This window comes from Trachinotus anak, unplaced genomic scaffold, assembly GCF_046630095.1.
Source record: "Trachinotus anak isolate AG129_WGS33_773 ecotype Australia unplaced genomic scaffold, CSIRO_AGI_Tana_v1 ptg000013l, whole genome shotgun sequence".
Taxonomy (NCBI): domain Eukaryota; kingdom Metazoa; phylum Chordata; class Actinopteri; order Carangiformes; family Carangidae; genus Trachinotus; species Trachinotus anak.
Genome location: NW_027273864.1, coordinates 17,203,269 through 17,221,936, shown reverse-complemented (window position 1 = coordinate 17,221,936; position 18,668 = coordinate 17,203,269). Strand labels below are relative to the sequence as shown.

General features: G+C 38.0%; 2 protein-coding genes and 1 long non-coding RNA gene across 3 annotated transcripts; 2 read left to right on the top strand and 1 right to left on the bottom strand.

Moving 5' to 3' along the window:
* Positions 1–2,518: 2,518 nt before the first annotated feature.
* On the bottom strand, positions 2,519–5,024 carry LOC139630200 (green-sensitive opsin-like). Its single transcript, XM_071493392.1, has 5 exons — positions 4,533–5,024; positions 4,243–4,411; positions 3,905–4,070; positions 3,523–3,762; positions 2,519–3,411 (listed from the first exon to the last, which is right to left on the bottom strand). Exons 1-5 carry the CDS (start codon positions 4,915–4,917, stop codon positions 3,313–3,315), a joined length of 1,059 nt encoding a protein of 352 aa, XP_071349493.1. The 5' UTR covers positions 4,918–5,024; the 3' UTR covers positions 2,519–3,312.
* A 477-nt stretch (positions 5,025–5,501) lies between these two features.
* Positions 5,502–7,700, top strand: LOC139630203 (uncharacterized). Its single transcript, XR_011693129.1, has 2 exons — positions 5,502–6,006; positions 7,560–7,700. It is a non-coding gene; the product is annotated as an uncharacterized lncRNA (long non-coding RNA).
* Positions 7,701–11,546: 3,846 nt separating this feature from the next.
* On the top strand, positions 11,547–13,694 carry LOC139630201 (green-sensitive opsin-like). Its single transcript, XM_071493393.1, has 5 exons — positions 11,547–11,994; positions 12,111–12,279; positions 12,417–12,582; positions 12,720–12,959; positions 13,060–13,694. The coding sequence occupies exons 1-5, from the start codon at positions 11,610–11,612 to the stop codon at positions 13,156–13,158; spliced, it is 1,059 nt and encodes a 352-aa protein (XP_071349494.1). The 5' UTR covers positions 11,547–11,609; the 3' UTR covers positions 13,159–13,694.
* The last annotated feature ends 4,974 nt before the right edge of the window (positions 13,695–18,668 follow it).

Genomic DNA, 18,668 nt, shown 5'->3' with positions numbered 1-18,668 from the left:
ACATGGGTTAATCAGACTTGAAAAAAATAAAAAAGGTCAGAAGCATTATATGTGAATTATGTGAATTAAAGCTGCTGATTATTTTAACTTTGAATGAACAGTTGTGGCACCTTGAACAAATCTTTATCTTATTTCTGTGATGTCTCATCATTAAAAATGAGCCATTTCTTTACTTTACCAAAGGGAAAGTAAATATTTCATTTAATGAAAACTGTGTCCATGACCATTAGTGGTGATGACTGTCAATAAACCTTCTGTTAGGCATTCATTTAAAGGGACACTCCACCAACTTTACACATAATGTTCAATTCATGAGGAGTGCTACCACCAGTATCTGAGTAACGGAAATAATATGGCAACACACAACCATTTGACACCTAATGCATGTTTGTCTGCCCTGAAAAAGGGATCACCTTCCTGTCATAGTATAAGTATAAACTTTACCAGTATGATAAGCTAACATTTGCTAATTTCCACAAAGGAATATCTTGACTTTTTTTTTACTGGTGGTTACTGGCAGTGATTAATGTGTCATAATACCCCAACAATAAGAACAACAATATTGATAATAATATTAAAAATATCAATACAGTATCTCATCAGTAAAGCTTATCATGGATGGTTATTCACTGCAGATTGCAGCCAGCAGAACTGTTGCCCTCTTCCAGGCTTCCCCACAGCCTTGAAATATATTCAGTTCATGCCAAGTTTGTTATTAAGACCTCTGTATGCAGCTCCTCCTATCTGATCCAAGTAATTAGAACAGAGAGAGACGACTCTCGTCTCTGCCGGCCCCCTGACAGAGAGACTAAGCACATGCAGGTGTCCATAGCAGGCTCTTTGAAGAAAATTACAGTGTGTGTGCCCACAGCATGATAATTAGGGTCAGGTTATCAGCAGGAAATAAAGGGCTACATCATGAGATAGATGGCCTTTTGGATATAGAAGAAGGGTGTATTTACATGTAATTAATCCCCTCTGAGCTGTAACATGTTATAGACTGGTGTGTAACATTTATTGTTAGTTATGTCTGTATGCCCTGCACAACATAAAAATGTTGATTTTTGTTTACACATGGTGCACAGTGTGGAAATATTGGACATTTTCACTTCTTTGTGAATACCTGCAGGGGGCATCATCCACCTGTCTTAATACTGAAACTGAAGGCTCTCCAGCAGAGGATCCTGCTACTTTGGATTTTTAAATTGTCTAGTTGCATTTGCTTTTAGGACTTTTACTTTCAAATATGCCAAAGTTTATACCATTTGAGCAGGATTTATGTGTGAGTCAGTTTTTGCTTACATTTGCATTGTCTAAAGCCAATCACTGTGGCATGCTGCCCTTCAGATACAGTGTAATGTCAAAGTTATTAATAATGACTTTGGCCTCAAGGGGGTAGTATAACATAACACTTTCTTCACTTCACTTGTTCTCTTCAACTGTGAGAAGAGAAAGAACATATTCATTGCAAACCACAACAGAACTTTTGAACTAGAATTTCACCTGTCAGTGGATTTCTTTATTCCACATTTTGATAACACACACAATTCTCAGAAGTATACCGTCTGTGGAGGAGTGCTCATTACCATGCCATATGAAATTTAATAACATAGACACGTGGTTAATCTACAATGTGGACAACTTCAGATGAGGTCCTTAACATTTAGACCTGTGAATAAAAGAAATGCATCTGCATTTGCAGAAGAAAACACTCTTACTCTCTGAGATTCATGTCAAAATGTGTGCTGAATGTTACATTGAATGTGAAGATTCTCAGTTATCATGGACATAGGATCTCTAGAATATATTTTGATTAATTTTCATGTACATCCAAATATATATTTTCAGTTGGTGCATAGTAAGAGGAAATTGAAAGAAATTCAAAGTCATACCTTTACCCAGAGATGAATTGATACATTCCCTTCTGTGAGATCATTTTCAACCGCACAGATAATGAACTGTCTCTCATTAACTTTTCTAAATCACTGTGAGGTTCAACACAGCTTTTACAAAGGACGGGAAGAATTTCAGCAACTTAAAATAAAAGAAATGTCATACTTTTTCTTAGTGTTTTCCAGTGTGCCAAAAGAAATGCAAATGTTCAGATACCAAGCTTTCATTAAATTAAACTCTAGGTCACATTCTCATTTTCATATCTCAGGAATTCATTGTTTTAAAAATTGCATTCATGTTACCAAAAATAAATAAGTGCTGTTCATCTACCAGGACTAATTGGTGGAGCAGCAGTTATTTGAATGCATTCTGCTCTTATGGCCGCTTTAGAGGATTCACAAGGGATTACAATGAGGTATTATGACATGATGACATATCCAAATCACTTCAGAAGTGCCTCATTGACACACACACACACAGAGACAGCTTTGAGTATTTACACAAACAATGTTACAGGGGGATGTAATGAGAATTTCATGAAAACCATTAAAGTTTCACATTTTTAGATTTTGTTCAGAAGGAATTCATAATTTTTTAAAGTGTCTCAATTTCTGTTCCTGTTAAAGTTTTTTTTAAATAGGTTTTATTCAAATGCAGGTGCTGAGAGTAGAGGTTATTGTACGTTGCACAGATTGTGAAAACCTTTGAGACATTTGCTGTAACCAACTGGGAAAACTAAGCTGAATATCAAGATTTTTTGAATCAACCAACAATATTATGTGTTAAAAAAAAGTGTCAGAGGCTGGTAATTAAGTTTTAACATGTTCTGTACCTCAAATATATGAATATCTACGTTGGTTTAAACACTACATGACAACAAACAAGCACTACATGACAACAAACAAGCATGTAAAGACTTAAATGAACACAACGGTATGTTTTTTCATGCATGCATTTATTATCTACTCCATGCTATAGTTCCTTTTTTTCTTTTTCATAAAATACATAAAAATAATGCCACTGGTAGACCAGTAAACATGTGCTCCCCCACATAATTACATGAAAATACCCCATTTGTGATTACACATTCATCACAGCAGATAGTGTTGTCACACTTCAGCAGGTTTACAGTTTGACTTGATAGTTGAGGTGTTCTGAGTGTCATCACAAGCTGTACAGTGAGTCATAGTTCACTCACACACTCACAGGCTCTTACATGCACACACACACAAACATACAAATGCTGTACAAGATAACCTCCACAGAAAATGCGTTTCCTTGGTGTGTTTGGTCCAGACTCCGTTTATCATATCCATAAATCCATTTGGCAAAAGTTCAAGAATTTTTTTAATGGGATCTTTTCAAATCTGGAAGCAATCAGTAAGGAAAATGTCCATAAATTTGAAGATGTCATCGTGATTAAGACACAGAGGACACTTCTGTCTTGCTGGTAGAAACTGAGGTCTCATCCTCCACCATGCCGCCCATTCCAATAGTGCTCAGCATGCAGTTACGGAACTGAAAAGGAGAGCAAAGAGAGCAAATTCAGAAACTAAGTATATGCACAGTTCAGGATTGAATAAAGAAGAAATAGCAAATTCTAGAAACTAGAAAATATACTTAACCAACCTGTTTGTTCATCAGCACGTAGATCACAGGGTTGTACAAGGCTGAGCTCTTTGCAAAGAAGGCAGGGATAGCTGCAGTCAGGGCAGAGAAGGCAGCTCCCTTGTTCAGGAAAATCCAGCCAGCAAAAGAAGCATATGGTACCCAAGCTACCAGGAAGCCAAAGACCATCAGGACACACATGCGTGTCACTTCCCTTTCAGCCTTCTGGGTGGACTCTGACTCTTGCTGCTGGGCTGCAGCCTGAAGAGTTTGGGCAAATAAAAGGATAATAAGCATGTGGTAAGTTCATTAAATAAATTCAACTATATATGCATTGCACTGATAAATACACAAGGCTAAGAGCCTGCCTAAATAATGTCAGAAGAGTTTGAATTTTACTCACAGCTTTGACTGTAAGCACAAGGCTTCCATAAGTGAAGAAGATGATGAAGACAGGAACAAAGAAGTGGACAATAAACATGTACATAACATATGATTCATTGTTGAAGCCTGGGGCCAGAGTGTAGTAGTCAGGTCCACAGGAGCACTGCATGCCCTCAGGTATGTACCTGTGTGAGATTGAAGATAAGGAAATCATGTGGACATTCAATTAAAATAGACTTTTGCCTTCTGCGTCTACGGTAAGACCCTCATGACTAACAGACTGACAGTTTGTAACTGGCTTTAAAATACAAAACCCTATTACACTAAAATTAAAAATGAAAAAAATGCGAGTATCACCTGGACCAGCCAAAAAGTGGGGGAGCGGCACAAGCCAAAGCCATGATCCAGGTGAAAAGGACTCCAACTCCTGCATGAGTTCCAGTGAACTTGAAGCTTCCCATGGGTTTGCAGACGACGATGTATCTCTCAACAGCCAGGACAACCAGAGACCACAGAGCAACTTCACCTGTAGAGACAATGAGAAAAGGTAAGACAATTTATTCATTTATTTCATACACTTGACAATTTAATAGGAAACATAACTTCTGCTATAATTCTTCGCAGGTCTTTTGCTTCTTCTTTCTCACCTCCAAGTGTGGCCATGAATCCCTCAATAGCACAGAAAGTGGCTCCAAGAATGAAGTAGCCATTAACAGCAGAGGTGATGGTGATGGTGAATCCAAAGCTGCACATGATGAGTCCGGCCACAGCCAGGTTGACCAGGATGTAGTTCAGAGGCTGCTGGAGTTTTTTGTTCTGAAACGTTACCAGCAATGTCAGGACATTGATGGGAGTTCCAGTGCAGATCAGGAAAAACATGTACACAGCTAGAAGTTTGAACATGATGGGATCTGCCAAATAATACTGTTGGTATTCAAAAGGATTTCTAACGACCCCAGTCCTGTTGGACATGGGGATGTAGAAGTTCTTGCCCTCTGTGCCATTGGGCTCAAATCCTCCTTCCCAAGTCATCTTCAGTTGCCTAGTTTGCTGTAGCTTAAGTTGATGGAGAGTGCAAAAAGTATGTGAAGCCACTCAGTAGTCACCAGTGGTGTAAGCCAACCCCACACAGGCAGCTTATGCATCCCTGGGTGTTGTTTTATACCTTCCTGACGTTATCCACAAATTGGCAAAATTAGATTACAAGAGGATTGTGAGGAAGTGGACAGCTCAAGTCTGATTGATAATTGACTTTAGCATTGAGTTGCAGTGACTTATAGGTCACATGTTTTAATTCTATCCACACTGTTTTAAACCTACATTTGGAAGAGTAATGATAGATCAGCTAGCAGGAAATGCTGCATTACAATATACACCACAATTTAATGTAAGGATGACCTATTCTCTATTTATGGCAGAAACTTTAAAACTTGTATTCTGGTAAAAGCAATTTAGGTTCAATTAACCTCTGAAAATTATTCAAAATCTTATTTAACTTTGTAGGAATATTTAATCTTTTTATTAACTGAATTACCAAGGCGCTAATTATTTTCAGTATTCCAATGAACAATGGTTGGAATTTTGTTTTTAAGCAATGAAGACTGATAATTATCTAAAAATGTATGGAGACATGCTCACTGAATTAACTTGCATACAATGGGTAGAGTAGACTTTGATCAGCTTACAGTTCCTGCTAAGCAGCCTCTCACTGCCTCCTACCACTGACCACAGACAGCCTTCTGCTTGGCAACAATCTTGATTCTATGGCAATCACTTTGATTTTTTATTTTTTATTTTTTTCCAATCAAAATGCATGTTCAGCTAACACTGGAAATCGGGACAGTCTGCTGTGAGACCATGACAAACACTTGGAAATCCGGTAAGTCATTAAATAAAGTAAGATAGCTTTAGAAAACTTGCCTTGGTGTCCGTTTGCCTTGCAGAATCCCTTACCTCCACCAAGGACATGATGTTTTTACTCATGCCGTTTTGTTTGCTTTATTTCTTTGTCAGAAGGATTTCTCAAAAGTACAGAACCGATTTTCATCAAACTTAGTTTTCGGGATGGGGCACAGGCCAGGGAAGAAGTTTGGTGCGGATCTGGGGAAAGGGGCCGATACAGTATGTTTGTTTGTTTTTTCCTTAATTACTTTCATTACCATTTCAGTCAGTTTGTCAGGAAATCAAGATCCATAGGCTACATGTATGGATCTAGATGTAAAAAAAAAAAAAAATCATATAGGCTACATAGCAATGGCTTTTTGATCCATGACTTTGTAAAATTTAATCATAATCATAATCATGTATATTGTGATATTGTAGTTTCAGTAGTTTAGCGGTTGAGGTCCTTTGTAACGTATCCGTTTACAAAGGACCGAGAGTCTTGTCAAAACTGCGTGTTAAATAACTTTGGGTCAACCGTATTTAATAAAAAGTTTTATTGGGAAGGGTAGCACAGCACCTTCATATTAAAATACCATGACTGTGAAGATTCTCAGTCATCCAGGTCATGCTTATCCAAGAAAGGTGGAGCTGAGGGCAACTGGACTTGAATGCAGATTTACGCTGATGTAGTCCACCGTTCTCTGCTGGCGCACAGAGCACAGCGCTTACCTTGTAGGCTGTAAGTCTACATGCTCGCCTTGTGTTCCTCGAAAGTCTCCCCTGTTAATACTCACTGCACAGCATGGCTAAACACAAGTCATGGACTATATAATCTAGGCGAAATGTTTCAAGAACAATCAACTCAATGAAATCTACGTATTGTACTCCAGTACAGTTTTGATTTACTTGAACAGGCATATATACATTTTCTGCTACTTTGGCCTACTTATATTCCTCTACCATTCAGAAGCAAATATTGTTCTTTTTACTCCACTAGAGGTATTTGATAGGTTAACTTTAGTAACTAGTTTCTTTGCAGAAACAGAAAATATAACCACCGAATAACTTTTTTAATATGATAGCTTACAATAAGAGAGGACTGTTGATCCCTGGCAAATTCACAAGCTACCCAGCAGTATATAAAATAATTAAAATTAGTTTTACTTGTACACATTAACCTATCAATAATTACAATACAATAAGACAAATACAGGTATACATTATTCTGAAATGAGTACTTACACTTGTGGTACTTAAAGTATATTTTAATGCTAACACTTGTATTTTGCATAAGTAAAATTTTTACTGGTAATGGAGTACTTAAACACCATGGCATTACTACTTATACTGAGTAAAAGCTCAAAGTACTTCTTCCACAAGTGACTTGTAAGACTGTTGGATACAACAGTGCATTGTATTTGATAAATTGACCATTTTTGTTGGACTTAATGAGATTTAATATGTACAGGAACTAAAGTTGTCAGATTGAGCTAGTAGAGTCAAAAGTATAAAGTATGTTAAAATAAGTACTTAAAATTTATACTGGAGTCAGTTTACTTAGTTTCTTTCCACCACAGGGTTAAAATAATGTTCTCCTCAAAATATTTTTCAGATTTTTGATAATCTTGTTTGTTTGATCATGTTTCTGCTGCCTGGTGCTAATCACATAATTAATGTTTTCAAGGCTAAAGAGTATACTGCAGATAATTATGTCATTATATTTGATTTAAAATATTGTGCAGTAGTGTTCAAGTAAAGAAGAGTGTTATATTGGTGATTGAATTTTCCAGATGACATCCTTCCACAAACACCAATGGGTCACAGACGCTTGGTTAATCCCCTGGCCTCATGGATGCTTCATGTGAGGCTTAAGACCATGGCTCGGGTGGAACAATCCCTGCAAAGACGATCCGCCTGCAAGGGCAACTCAGGTCTCACAAGTCTTATATTTCAGTCTATGTAGCTCACCTCTGGGGCTCACAAAACACGTCATTAATTAATCAGGTACAAATTAAAATTATACACAAATAAATCCAATAACAACATTCCAAATTTCCATGTTACCAATGTCCACTTACATAATGGTCAAAATGTTTTACACGTACATTTTTCTCAACGTAAAACTGGTAAAATCAATCCATATACATAATGCCACCAAATCAGATAGAAAGAAGAATGTCCAGAGCTGGGTAAAGGCCTTTATTGTAGGTAATCAGTTGATATACTGTCTTACGGGTATACACTGATACCACCAATTCAATAATCACAATTGATGCAAACTGGGTAACAAAATTATGGGGGATAGGACCCAAATACAGACACTTAAAGGCATATTACAAAGGCAACATACAACTTCAATAGATGCTGCTATTGCACCAGCAAATAATCCAACCTGTAGATATGCATCTTTATCATATCACACAGAGATTTTTACTAAGTTAGTTGTAAATATCTGAATAAACTGAAATATAATACAGCTTTGATTGTCAACACAATTCCCCTGTCTCTGAAGAACCCTTAGGCATGCACCAGTGAATATGAAGGTAAAATATTTCAATCATCATGATTAAAATGTAATATAGTTTGTTTACTACATTGTATGATAAACAGATAAAATGCTCCATTATTGACTGTAAAAAGTGTCTCTTTTTCTACATTGGTCTTAATGTTGCTCCAGGACTGTCCTTATCATTCTTTAAGATAAATGTTCCACTTTGTGCTGAGTACATATGACTATGCCTCACTGTGGCAGTAGTTACGGTAATGACTCTCTGTTACTGCCTTATCTCTTAGTCAGGACTGTGGTGCTCTCCAAGGTGCTGATCCTGCAGCCATGGCACAATCCTCTGTCTGTCTCTCTCTCTCTCTCCCTCTCTCTCTGTCTGTCTTTCTCTCTCTATGTGTGTGTCTCTCTCTCTCTCTCTGCCTCTTCTTGGATTGGCATATAGGCATGTAAATAAATAATCCTTTAAATTAACTTTAAATTGACAATTTATACAATGTACACATGTATTCTTTTCTTTGTTTTCCAATCTAAACGCAAAGGTGATACTGTAAGCATCTTTGCTGTTAGGGCCCTTAGACTAATAATTTTATTAGTGTTATAACTAACTTGGTTTTATTTGATGATGAAAAGTGCTACAATGTTTAAACAATGTTAAACATCAAAACTGATAGCAGCAGTTGTAGTTGTAGCAGAAGTAGCACGTGCACCTCAGTACACCTCAGCCTACAGTAGGTTCAGCAAAGAGACACGCTTTTAACAGCAGCACCTAAACATAGCATCAGACTAATTTTATTCATCAACTTGAGATGACTAATATGATGTCCATTCATAGACATTTATGTGCCCATATTGTAACAGTTATTGTTTGCTTTGAAACTGAAATTTGAACATTAACTGCTAAGCCTCTGCACTTAAAGTATAGTGACCTTTTGACAAGAGTCAATAATTTGTGGAAACAGATTATTTCAAAGCAATGAGAAACTCTAAGTGTACAGAAGTCATTTCTGATGTCTTCATTTGCACTTTACCTCCAAGTACGTCCACGAATCCCTCAATAACACAGACAATGGTTAGTGGGTGTAATGGTGAATCCAAAGCAGCTCTTCATCTGTCCAACCACAGCTGAGTCCACCAGAACAGTTAGATGGTAGATCGAGCTTCTGAGTCCTGATACTGTGGTGAAGTTCCAGGACAAAACAGGACAAAAATGTAGTAATCTACCAAGATCTATCAAATAAAACTGTGGCTATTCAAAAAGACTTCACACTCACTGTCCTGTTAGATGTGAGAATGAAGACATTCCTTGATGCTGTTAACAACTTCAGTAAGTGGATAGACACTCTGAGCTTGTTTGTATATTTACAGAATCCCCCATTAATTAGAGTCTTAGACTATTTTATAAACGGTGACGGCATCAAATTAACAAAATTAGATTTCAGGTTGGGTCAGGTAAGTAGAAATACTTTCTAAACGTTCTTAACCCCCGGATGGTGCTCTAATTCCTCCGCTTAATTTGTTAGGTGATAAGGCAGATAATCAGGGTGCCATCTGAGACACCTTGAGTGTGATAAGATTGAAGGGCATTGCAGTTTGTTTTTTTTTTGTTTGTTTGTTTTTTGTTGTTTCTGTTGAAGTTGGTTTCTGTTATTAATGATAATAATAATAATAATAGTAAGTAGTCGTGTTAACATCTATGTAACTCTTGATACATGTTATGTAGGACACGTAACATACATGAAACAAGCAAAAACTACACTAATGGAGAAAAACCACATTAACAAGTAAAAAACTACATTAAACAAATAGAGCAGAACAAAAAAACTACATTCAACAAGTAAAATCTACATGAAACAAGTAGACCCTTAGGTTAAAAAATAAACAAAAAGAATACAGTTAACAAGCAAAAACCTACATTAAACAAGCAGACCCTTACATAAAAAACCAAAAACCAAAAATAACACAGTTGACAAATAAAAACCTACATTAAACATGCAGAGCCTTACATAAAAATAAAAAAAACATACAAACAAAAACAAAAAAACAATACGGTTGACAATTAAAAACCTACATTAGACAAGCAGACCCCTACAATGAAAACAAGTAGACCCCACATTTACCAAAAAAAACCCCAAGGCAAAAAACTAGAAAAAACAACATTACAGTGAATGTTAACAGGGCAGCTTTTACTTGCAGTAGATTAAAAATTGTTTATTCGTCACATACACAATAGTTATAGTGAACAGTGAGTGTTGAATTGTTAAGAATGGATTAGGAATTTTATGCATCTGCAGTCCACTACCATGAATGTGGCTAAATATGACAGTTGGGTTATCCATTCTCTGTCTTCAGCCCTTGACTTCTGTAGTTTTTTAAAAATGGGTTCTCTTCAAGAAAACAGAAGACATTATTTGATACAGATGTTCTTGGCCACTAATGGTGTTGCTATGGCATAAGGAAGATAACAAATTAGATAGTCTTTAGCAGACATTACCTTTCCATCCTGTGACAGTAAGCTTTTGCTACATCACAGCCAGGCCATGCAGGTGAAGCACTGAGGTTAATCTGATCAGGATAATGACACCTACAGTTCCTTCATTTGGAAACGGATGTTGATAGTGAAACTCTAGTTTGTTGGTCTGGCCTAGTATAAACACTAACATTCAACACGGTGTATTTAAAGAAAAAACAATCAAATAAAATAAATTCTAAAAACCCGAGCTCCCCCAACTAGCTCTCTGTATTAAGGAAATGAAGGTAGAAAGAAAACTGTCAATGAGTGCGGTTTTTCTATTTGGCTCATCACATGAGGTCACATCAGAGCACACATGCACCTGCCCTTGCCTCTATTTGAAGTACAGCATAAAAAGCATTATCTACTGTATCTATTACTTTTTTCCTTATTGGTCCATTTTCAACACAAACTGATCAATACATACAACAATGTTGTATTGAAAACTATGGTTATTAGCTATTGATAATAAATTTAATATAAACTCAATATCTTCCTCATTATGTCAGTTTAAATTTGCTTGGCAAAAGATGTTGACTGAACTTAATTCCTATTCATTAATTGGGATTAAGAGAATTCCTCTGGACCTGAGAAGTGGAGCAAATTACACTGGATCCTGGCCTCTCTATCCGGGGCGTTAGGATTAATTACTGGCCTCTTTTACCTTCTGTACTACCTCACAATCCTGTAATCTCATTTTGCCAATTTGACAATAGGGTTAGTGTTGAGGTATAAAAATCGCACTGAGCAACTCTGATTCTCGTGTCCATCAGCACTCTTGAGTCCTTTAGTGAAGAAGCTCAACAGAACAGCTGACAACCGAAAATGGTGTGGGAAGGAGGAATTGAGCCCAATGGCACAGAGGGCAAGAACTTCTACATTCCCATGTCCAACAGGACTGGGATTGTTAGAAGTCCTTTCGAATACCCACAATATTACTTGGTGGACCCCATCATGTACAAACTTCTAGCTTTCTACATGTTTTTCCTGATCTGCACCGGAACTCCCATCAATGCCCTGACATTGCTGGTGACGTTTCAGAACAAAAAACTCCAGCAGCCTCTGAACTACATCCTGGTCAACCTGGCTGTGGCCGGACTCATCATGTGCTGCTTCGGATTCACCATCACCATCACCTCTGCTTTTAATGGCTACTTCATTCTTGGAGCCACTTTCTGCGCTATTGAGGGATTCATGGCCACACTGGGAGGTAAAATGTCAACCACTCTCTTTCATAGTACTTAAATTTCACCTCAGTGTTTCCTGCCATAGTTGCATGAAATTCTTGCAAGTTAACCTGAAAGGTGCCATTTTTTCTCTCTACAGGTGAAGTTGCTCTGTGGTCTCTGGTTGTCCTGGCTGTTGAGAGATACATCGTTGTCTGCAAACCCATGGGAAGCTTCAAGTTCACTGGAACTCATGCAGGAATTGGAGTCCTTTTCACCTGGATCATGGCTTTTGGATGTGCTGGACCCCCACTTTTCGGCTGGTCCAGGTTAATTCACAGTTCTATTTGTAATTTTTAAAGCACAGAGAACCACTCAAAAAAAACATTCATGTTAAGAAAATGACAGTAAAAGTGAATAGAATCTTAATAATTTACAATTATGGCTCTTCTTCAATCTCATACAGGTACATGCCTGAGGGCATGCAGTGCTCCTGTGGACCTGACTACTACACTCTGGCCCCAGGCTTCAACAATGAATCATATGTTATCTACATGTTTGTTGTCCACTTCTTCGTTCCTGTCGCTGTCATCTTCTTCACTTATGGAAGCCTTGTGCTGACAGTCAAAGCTGTGAGTAAAATTTAAATTCATGAGATGTTTAGCTTATAGCCACATCTTGGAGAAGCATAGTTGCTTTTCATTTAAAGCTCAGCAAAACTGTCTGTTCTGTGAGTTCTGATGATGTTTTTTGGTCTCAAACATTTCAGGCTGCAGCCCAGCAGCAGGAGTCAGAGTCAACACAGAAGGCTGAAAGGGAAGTGACACGCATGTGTGTCTTGATGGTCTTTGGCTTCCTGGTAGCTTGGACACCATATGCTACTTTCACTGGCTGGATCTTCCTGAACAAGGGAGCTGCCTTCACTGCCCTGACTGCATCCATCCCTGCCTTCTTTGCAAAGAGCTCAGCCTTGTACAACCCTCTTATCTATGTGCTGATGAACAAACAGGTTGGTTGTTATGAAAATGGTCTTACCTGCAGTTTTAAGTATTTAACACCACCACGATGAACAAGCTTGTTATTTTAACATCTTTTTTGTTCTTTTTCAGTTCCGTAACTGCATGCTGAGCACTATTGGAATGGGTGGCATGGTGGAGGATGAGACCTCAGTTTCAACCAGCAAGACAGAAGTGTCCTCTGTGTCTTAAATATAGAGACATTCTTATTGACCTGGACGTTTTCCTTTTTTCTGTCTCTTTGATCTGGAATAACCCTCAATGTGGGCTGAGTGAAGTTCAGGGACATCTGAACTATCTGACCAGTGATGAATGGCCCCAGGAACAAACTCATGAACTGAATTTTTCCACCTTTTGTTTGAAGGATGTTGGAAATGAATGTGAATTCAAAATCAATGTAAAAAATGTTCAGATCTGTGAACACATGTATATGGATGCTCATTTTGACTCTCTGAGGCACAGATATCCCTGAGATGTTTGAGCTATTTGGCACCAATGAATCTACATAACAACCTTAAACAACATGTTTCAAATGCCATAATATTTATTTATTTGTTTATTTTTTACATCACTGGGAGCACGTTTTGTACTGTATTTTCAAAATGAGCAACTATATACAATGTAAAATTCTTTTTTGTCACTTGTTGAGATTGTCATCATGAATTGTAAACATTGTATATATATTTAAATAGCATAGATAAATAAATGCATGCATGAAAAAAGGCTGACATATTGAGTTGATTTCATCAGACTATAAAAACTGGCATCCATTACTATAAAGGTGCAACCATTCTGTTCATCAGGCGCTTCAAAGGGATTTACAGAAACTCAGAGAAGCTTATGTTTCTCATGTTGTTCTGAGCTTAACTGAATGACCAAATGTCCGTCATCACTGTCACATCCTTCTGTATCTGGTCCGTAGAGGGCACTATCACCAACAGGAGACAAGTTAGGATCATGTCACTGGGGTCACCTGATCATGACAGCACTGAGAAAAAAAGGAGTGTGGTAAAGCCAGATCAAGTTAATCCAGTTAACAAGGAAAAGAGCAGGGATAAGAACACCAGAGTGTTACAAGTCTCACTGGCCTTATGTTCACTGGCAGGGCGATAAACTAACAGTGACCAAACAATGATATTACATGATGGTGGTGGTGAGAATATGTGTGTTTGTGTGTGTGTGTGTGTGTGTGTGTGTGTGTGTGTGTGTGTGTCTGGGTACATGCAGGTGTGTGTGTGTCATTATGATGAAATATAGTTCTACTGCAGTGGGAACCACCAAGGTGGATTTCAGTTAGCAGGTTATCTGTTTCTATGCAATAGCATCACAACCATGCAAGATACAGTCTCGAAACCTTACAGATGTGTAGTTAGGATCAAAATGAAGGCCCAGTTTCAAGATGGGTGCGGTCTGACCCATGAATACTTAGAACTCATACAATATTGTAGTAATGACTACTGAGTACTTATGGGTCAGAACATCAACATGTTGATGGACATTGAGGCTGGTGTTTATGCCATTAACTTTGTATTTTTTTTCGCTCCCCCGTAGTTTGTGCTTCTCCTCTCTCTCCCTCTCTCTGTCCTCATTCTGCAGGTATCTCTGCCTCTGGAGCAGCAGGATCCAGATCCACCACTACTCATCATTACTATTAACCACTGTTATCTGTCATTATTATTGATAACACCACACAGCTGTTCCTGGTCTCTCTCTCTTGCTTTTCTCCTCCCCCCCCCCCCCCCCCCCCCGAGCCCAGTTCTGTTGGAGGTTTATTCCTGTTAAACGGGAGTTTTTCCTCCCCCTTGTCGCCAAGCGCTTGCTCTTTGTGGGAACTGTTGGGTTTTTCTCTGTAACAAAGTAAGGTCTTGAGCTTACCCTCTAAAGTGCCTTGAGATAATGTATATTATGATTTGGTGCTATACAAATAAAATTGAACTGATTGGTGTGATCACACCACAAAATGGTCTCTACTTTCTTTTTACTTACAGGACGAAAGTTGACAGAGTGTCGCAAGGTGTTAGTTTGCACCTGGGTTTGAATGCAGTCCCTTATTGTCAGTCCTAGTTAGCTATCGACTATATCTGCCATGTCCTAGTGAGTGACAAAAAGTCAAAACTGAAGCAGCAGCTTTATATGTGTCCATATAATAACAACATAAAAGCATTTATGTTTACTGAAGGTTCAAACCAAACAAAACTTCCCAAAAAGTATCACATTATTAATCACTGGGTTTTTGAAAAAAACCTTGCCAACCAAGCACATGGACTTGAATTAAAATATGTTGTTTGTGTGTACTCTAGTTAATTATTTCTTCCTCTCTATTTTTATTTCTATCTTTTTTGGATTATAGCCTGCATTACTTAAAAGGCTTATAAGGAAAGAAGAAAAGAGAAAAAACATGCAAGCACATATACCACACAAAAAAATAAAACTGTAAGGGAAGCAAACAAGAGGTTATGGAATAAGGGTTGAGATATTAAAAAAATAGATTAATAAAAAAATGAAAACTTATAGGCCTGCTACATTTAAAATAACTTTGATACAAGTATTTGTCCTGCAGGATATAAGTAGTGTCAGTTTAGTGTAGAATAACCTCCTTTAGACAGTTATTATACATATTCTATTATGGGATTTTTTTTATTTCTATGTGATGCATTGACATGTTAGCAGAATATTAATGTTGGTAGAGTCATTTACCTACTGACTACTGACTAATGAGTACTTTAATCCATAACAGTCTATAATCTTTGTCATATATTTTAACATTATGATATAGTAGAGTAATAGCAGTAAAAAGGAGCACGTAGCTACTTCAAAATTATAGACTGCAGTAGCCTAGTTACTGGAGTAAATGTAGGTAACTTTCAACCATTGCCCATATGAGTGTTTTTCTGACCTAGCAATCCCATCAACAACATCCATCCATCCATTATCTATAACGCTTATCCAAATCATCATGGGGGGGAGTGGAGCCAATCCCAGCTGACTTTGGGCAAGGGCGGGGGTACACCCTGGACAGGTCGCCAATCTGTCGCAGAGCTAACACATAGAGACAAACAACCACACACACACACTCACTCACACACCTACGGGCAATTTAGAATCACCAATCAGCCTAACGTGCATATCTTTGGACTGTGGGAGGACATGCAAATTCCACACAGAAAGGCCCCAGGCAACATCAGTAACATAACATGCCATATATACCACATTTTTTAAAGTTTGAGCTTGTAACATGAGATTACTGAAACACACAAAGCCTAAACACTTTTGACAGATAGTGCTGGAAGGACCACTGGAGCAACAGGTGGACTGTGATTAGAACTGGCAACTATCCAATCTGTGTCCTGGAACAGAGACGAATGTTCTGAAAAACTATTTGTTTTCTTAAAAAACAACTAAAGAAAAACATACACAACAAAAACAGACAAGAAAAAAGGGTCAAAAAAGCAGAACAAGAGTAAATCGGGATACAGATATAGACATACAGTTAAAGTGACATAGCAGTCTAATGAATATATAGCTAATAATACAACATTTTAAAGTGTGTTTATAGGCTACAGGGCAGACTTAATGATTACTGTATATTGTACTGTGCAGGATTGTGGTACAAGTCGTGGTACAAGTATCGACTGCACTACAAAGAATGCTGGAATAAATATATTGTATAATAACTTCATCTATGGTTTAATGAGCCTGTGTTGATGAAGAAGTACAGGCACAATTGTAGTTGTCTGCAGTCTGCTTGCCTTCTTCAGTATGCATTAGGCCTACATTAGGCCATATTATGACAATATTTTGTTATAATGTGTGTATTGCGAAGTGTAAATGTTACAACATAGTATAGTAACATGGCTGATTTAACTGTTCATTCTGTAACCCCCGTTGAAGCAGTTCTTGAGTCTGGTTAGTGTGGTAGACAGTGATCTGTAGTGCCCACCAGAGGAGAGAAGTTGAAATGTCCAGGGTTAAGGCTCTTAATTTTTCCTGCTTGTTTTCTAACTCAGGAGGTGTGTAAACCCTAGAAGGAGGGCCGATAAGCACATTGAACAGACTCAGTGACTGCTGTGTAGAACTGGGTCAACAGCTCCCGCATGTGGCACAGCAGAGGATGTACTTTTGACGTCACATCCACAATACATCCTCTGTAGGGCCTTTTTATGTATGTAACCTTTACTGTGTATAATGTAGTTATTTGGGGTATTCATTACCTTTCCCACATAATAGTCTTTCAGTGAAATTTTACACTAAGGGGACTGGGGGGACTTTTTATAGGTTAGTGTATTTTGTGACACTCAGGTAGGAGTATTTAGCCCCAGAAACGATTTAACCTTTTCTTACTACTTATGCTATTTCATTGACCTTTCTATTTTTAACCTCTTATTAGGGTCAGTGCAGAAGTACAGTCAATATCTGCTGTACTTCTTTTCTTGTATTCTTAAGGTCGTGGTAATCTTCATCTAACATTAATGTCTCTTTCTACACATGTTTGCCCCTATATTTCATGTCATTTATCCTTTAAGTCTCATTATGCCTCACCTACCAGTAGGGGATATTAACCACAGAATGTACTACTGACAAAACACTGATGATATATAACAGCATAATGGCATAACAGCATAATATTTTGTATTTTTGTATTGTGTGTTTTTTTTTTTTTTCCTTTTTTTTCTTTTGTTCATTCATTAACGTACAAATACATACAACACAAATACAAAAAGACAGGCAACAAGCAGCATGGCAGAGAGAGGGTGATGTGCAGCTCCTCAGTCCTTATATGCACCAGATGATCTAGAGGGGCTGGACTGATAGCTGCTGGGTCTCTGGGACAACCAATGAGCATGAAGGAAGAGGGTGGATCCAGTTTTGGGCCTACAGAGCAGCACAGTATACAAACCTTAACCCACAACAAAAAATTACATTCACCTATGGAGGGGATGTAACAGTGATATAAGCATGTTGCTCTTTTAAGGTCTGAAGAAGATTCATTTCTGCTAAAGTCTGCTTGCAACTATGGTTGCTATGTACTTGTTATGTTATCTAATTTTTAGAAAATCCTGTGCAGTTGTTCATGTATCCTGCCAGGTTTGAGCACATAACGACGCTGGATAAAATTATTACGTCTAAGACAACATGTAACTTTTTCCTGTGCCACCTATTTAAGAAATACAAATAACTGTTACTTACTAGTAACAGCACTTATTAGTGGGGCAACGTTGGCTCAGGAAGTAGGGCGGGTCATCCACTAATTAGATGGTTCAGTCCACATGCCGAAGTGTCCTTGGGCAACATACTGGACCCCAAACTGTCCTCTGATGGCTGTTCCATCAGTCTATGTGTATGTGTGAAAAGTAGAAGTGCTCTACGTATAGATGTAAGCACTGTATAACTGTGTGTGTGTGAATGGGTGAATGTGGCTTGCATTGTAAAGCACTTCCAGTGGTTGATAAGAGTTCGTTCCACCATCGGGGAACCACAGATGAGAACAATCTGGACTGAGATTGCCTTGTGTGCAGGGATGGCAAAGCCAGGCGACACTTCATGGAAGAACACAGTGGCCGAGAAGGAACATAAGGCTGTGTGATTGAGTTCAAGTAGATGGGTGCAGACCAGTTTCTCTGAAGACAAGCATTAGTGACTTGAATTTGATTCAGGCGACCATGGGTAGCCAGTGTAGGTTGATGAGTAGTGGAGTGACATTT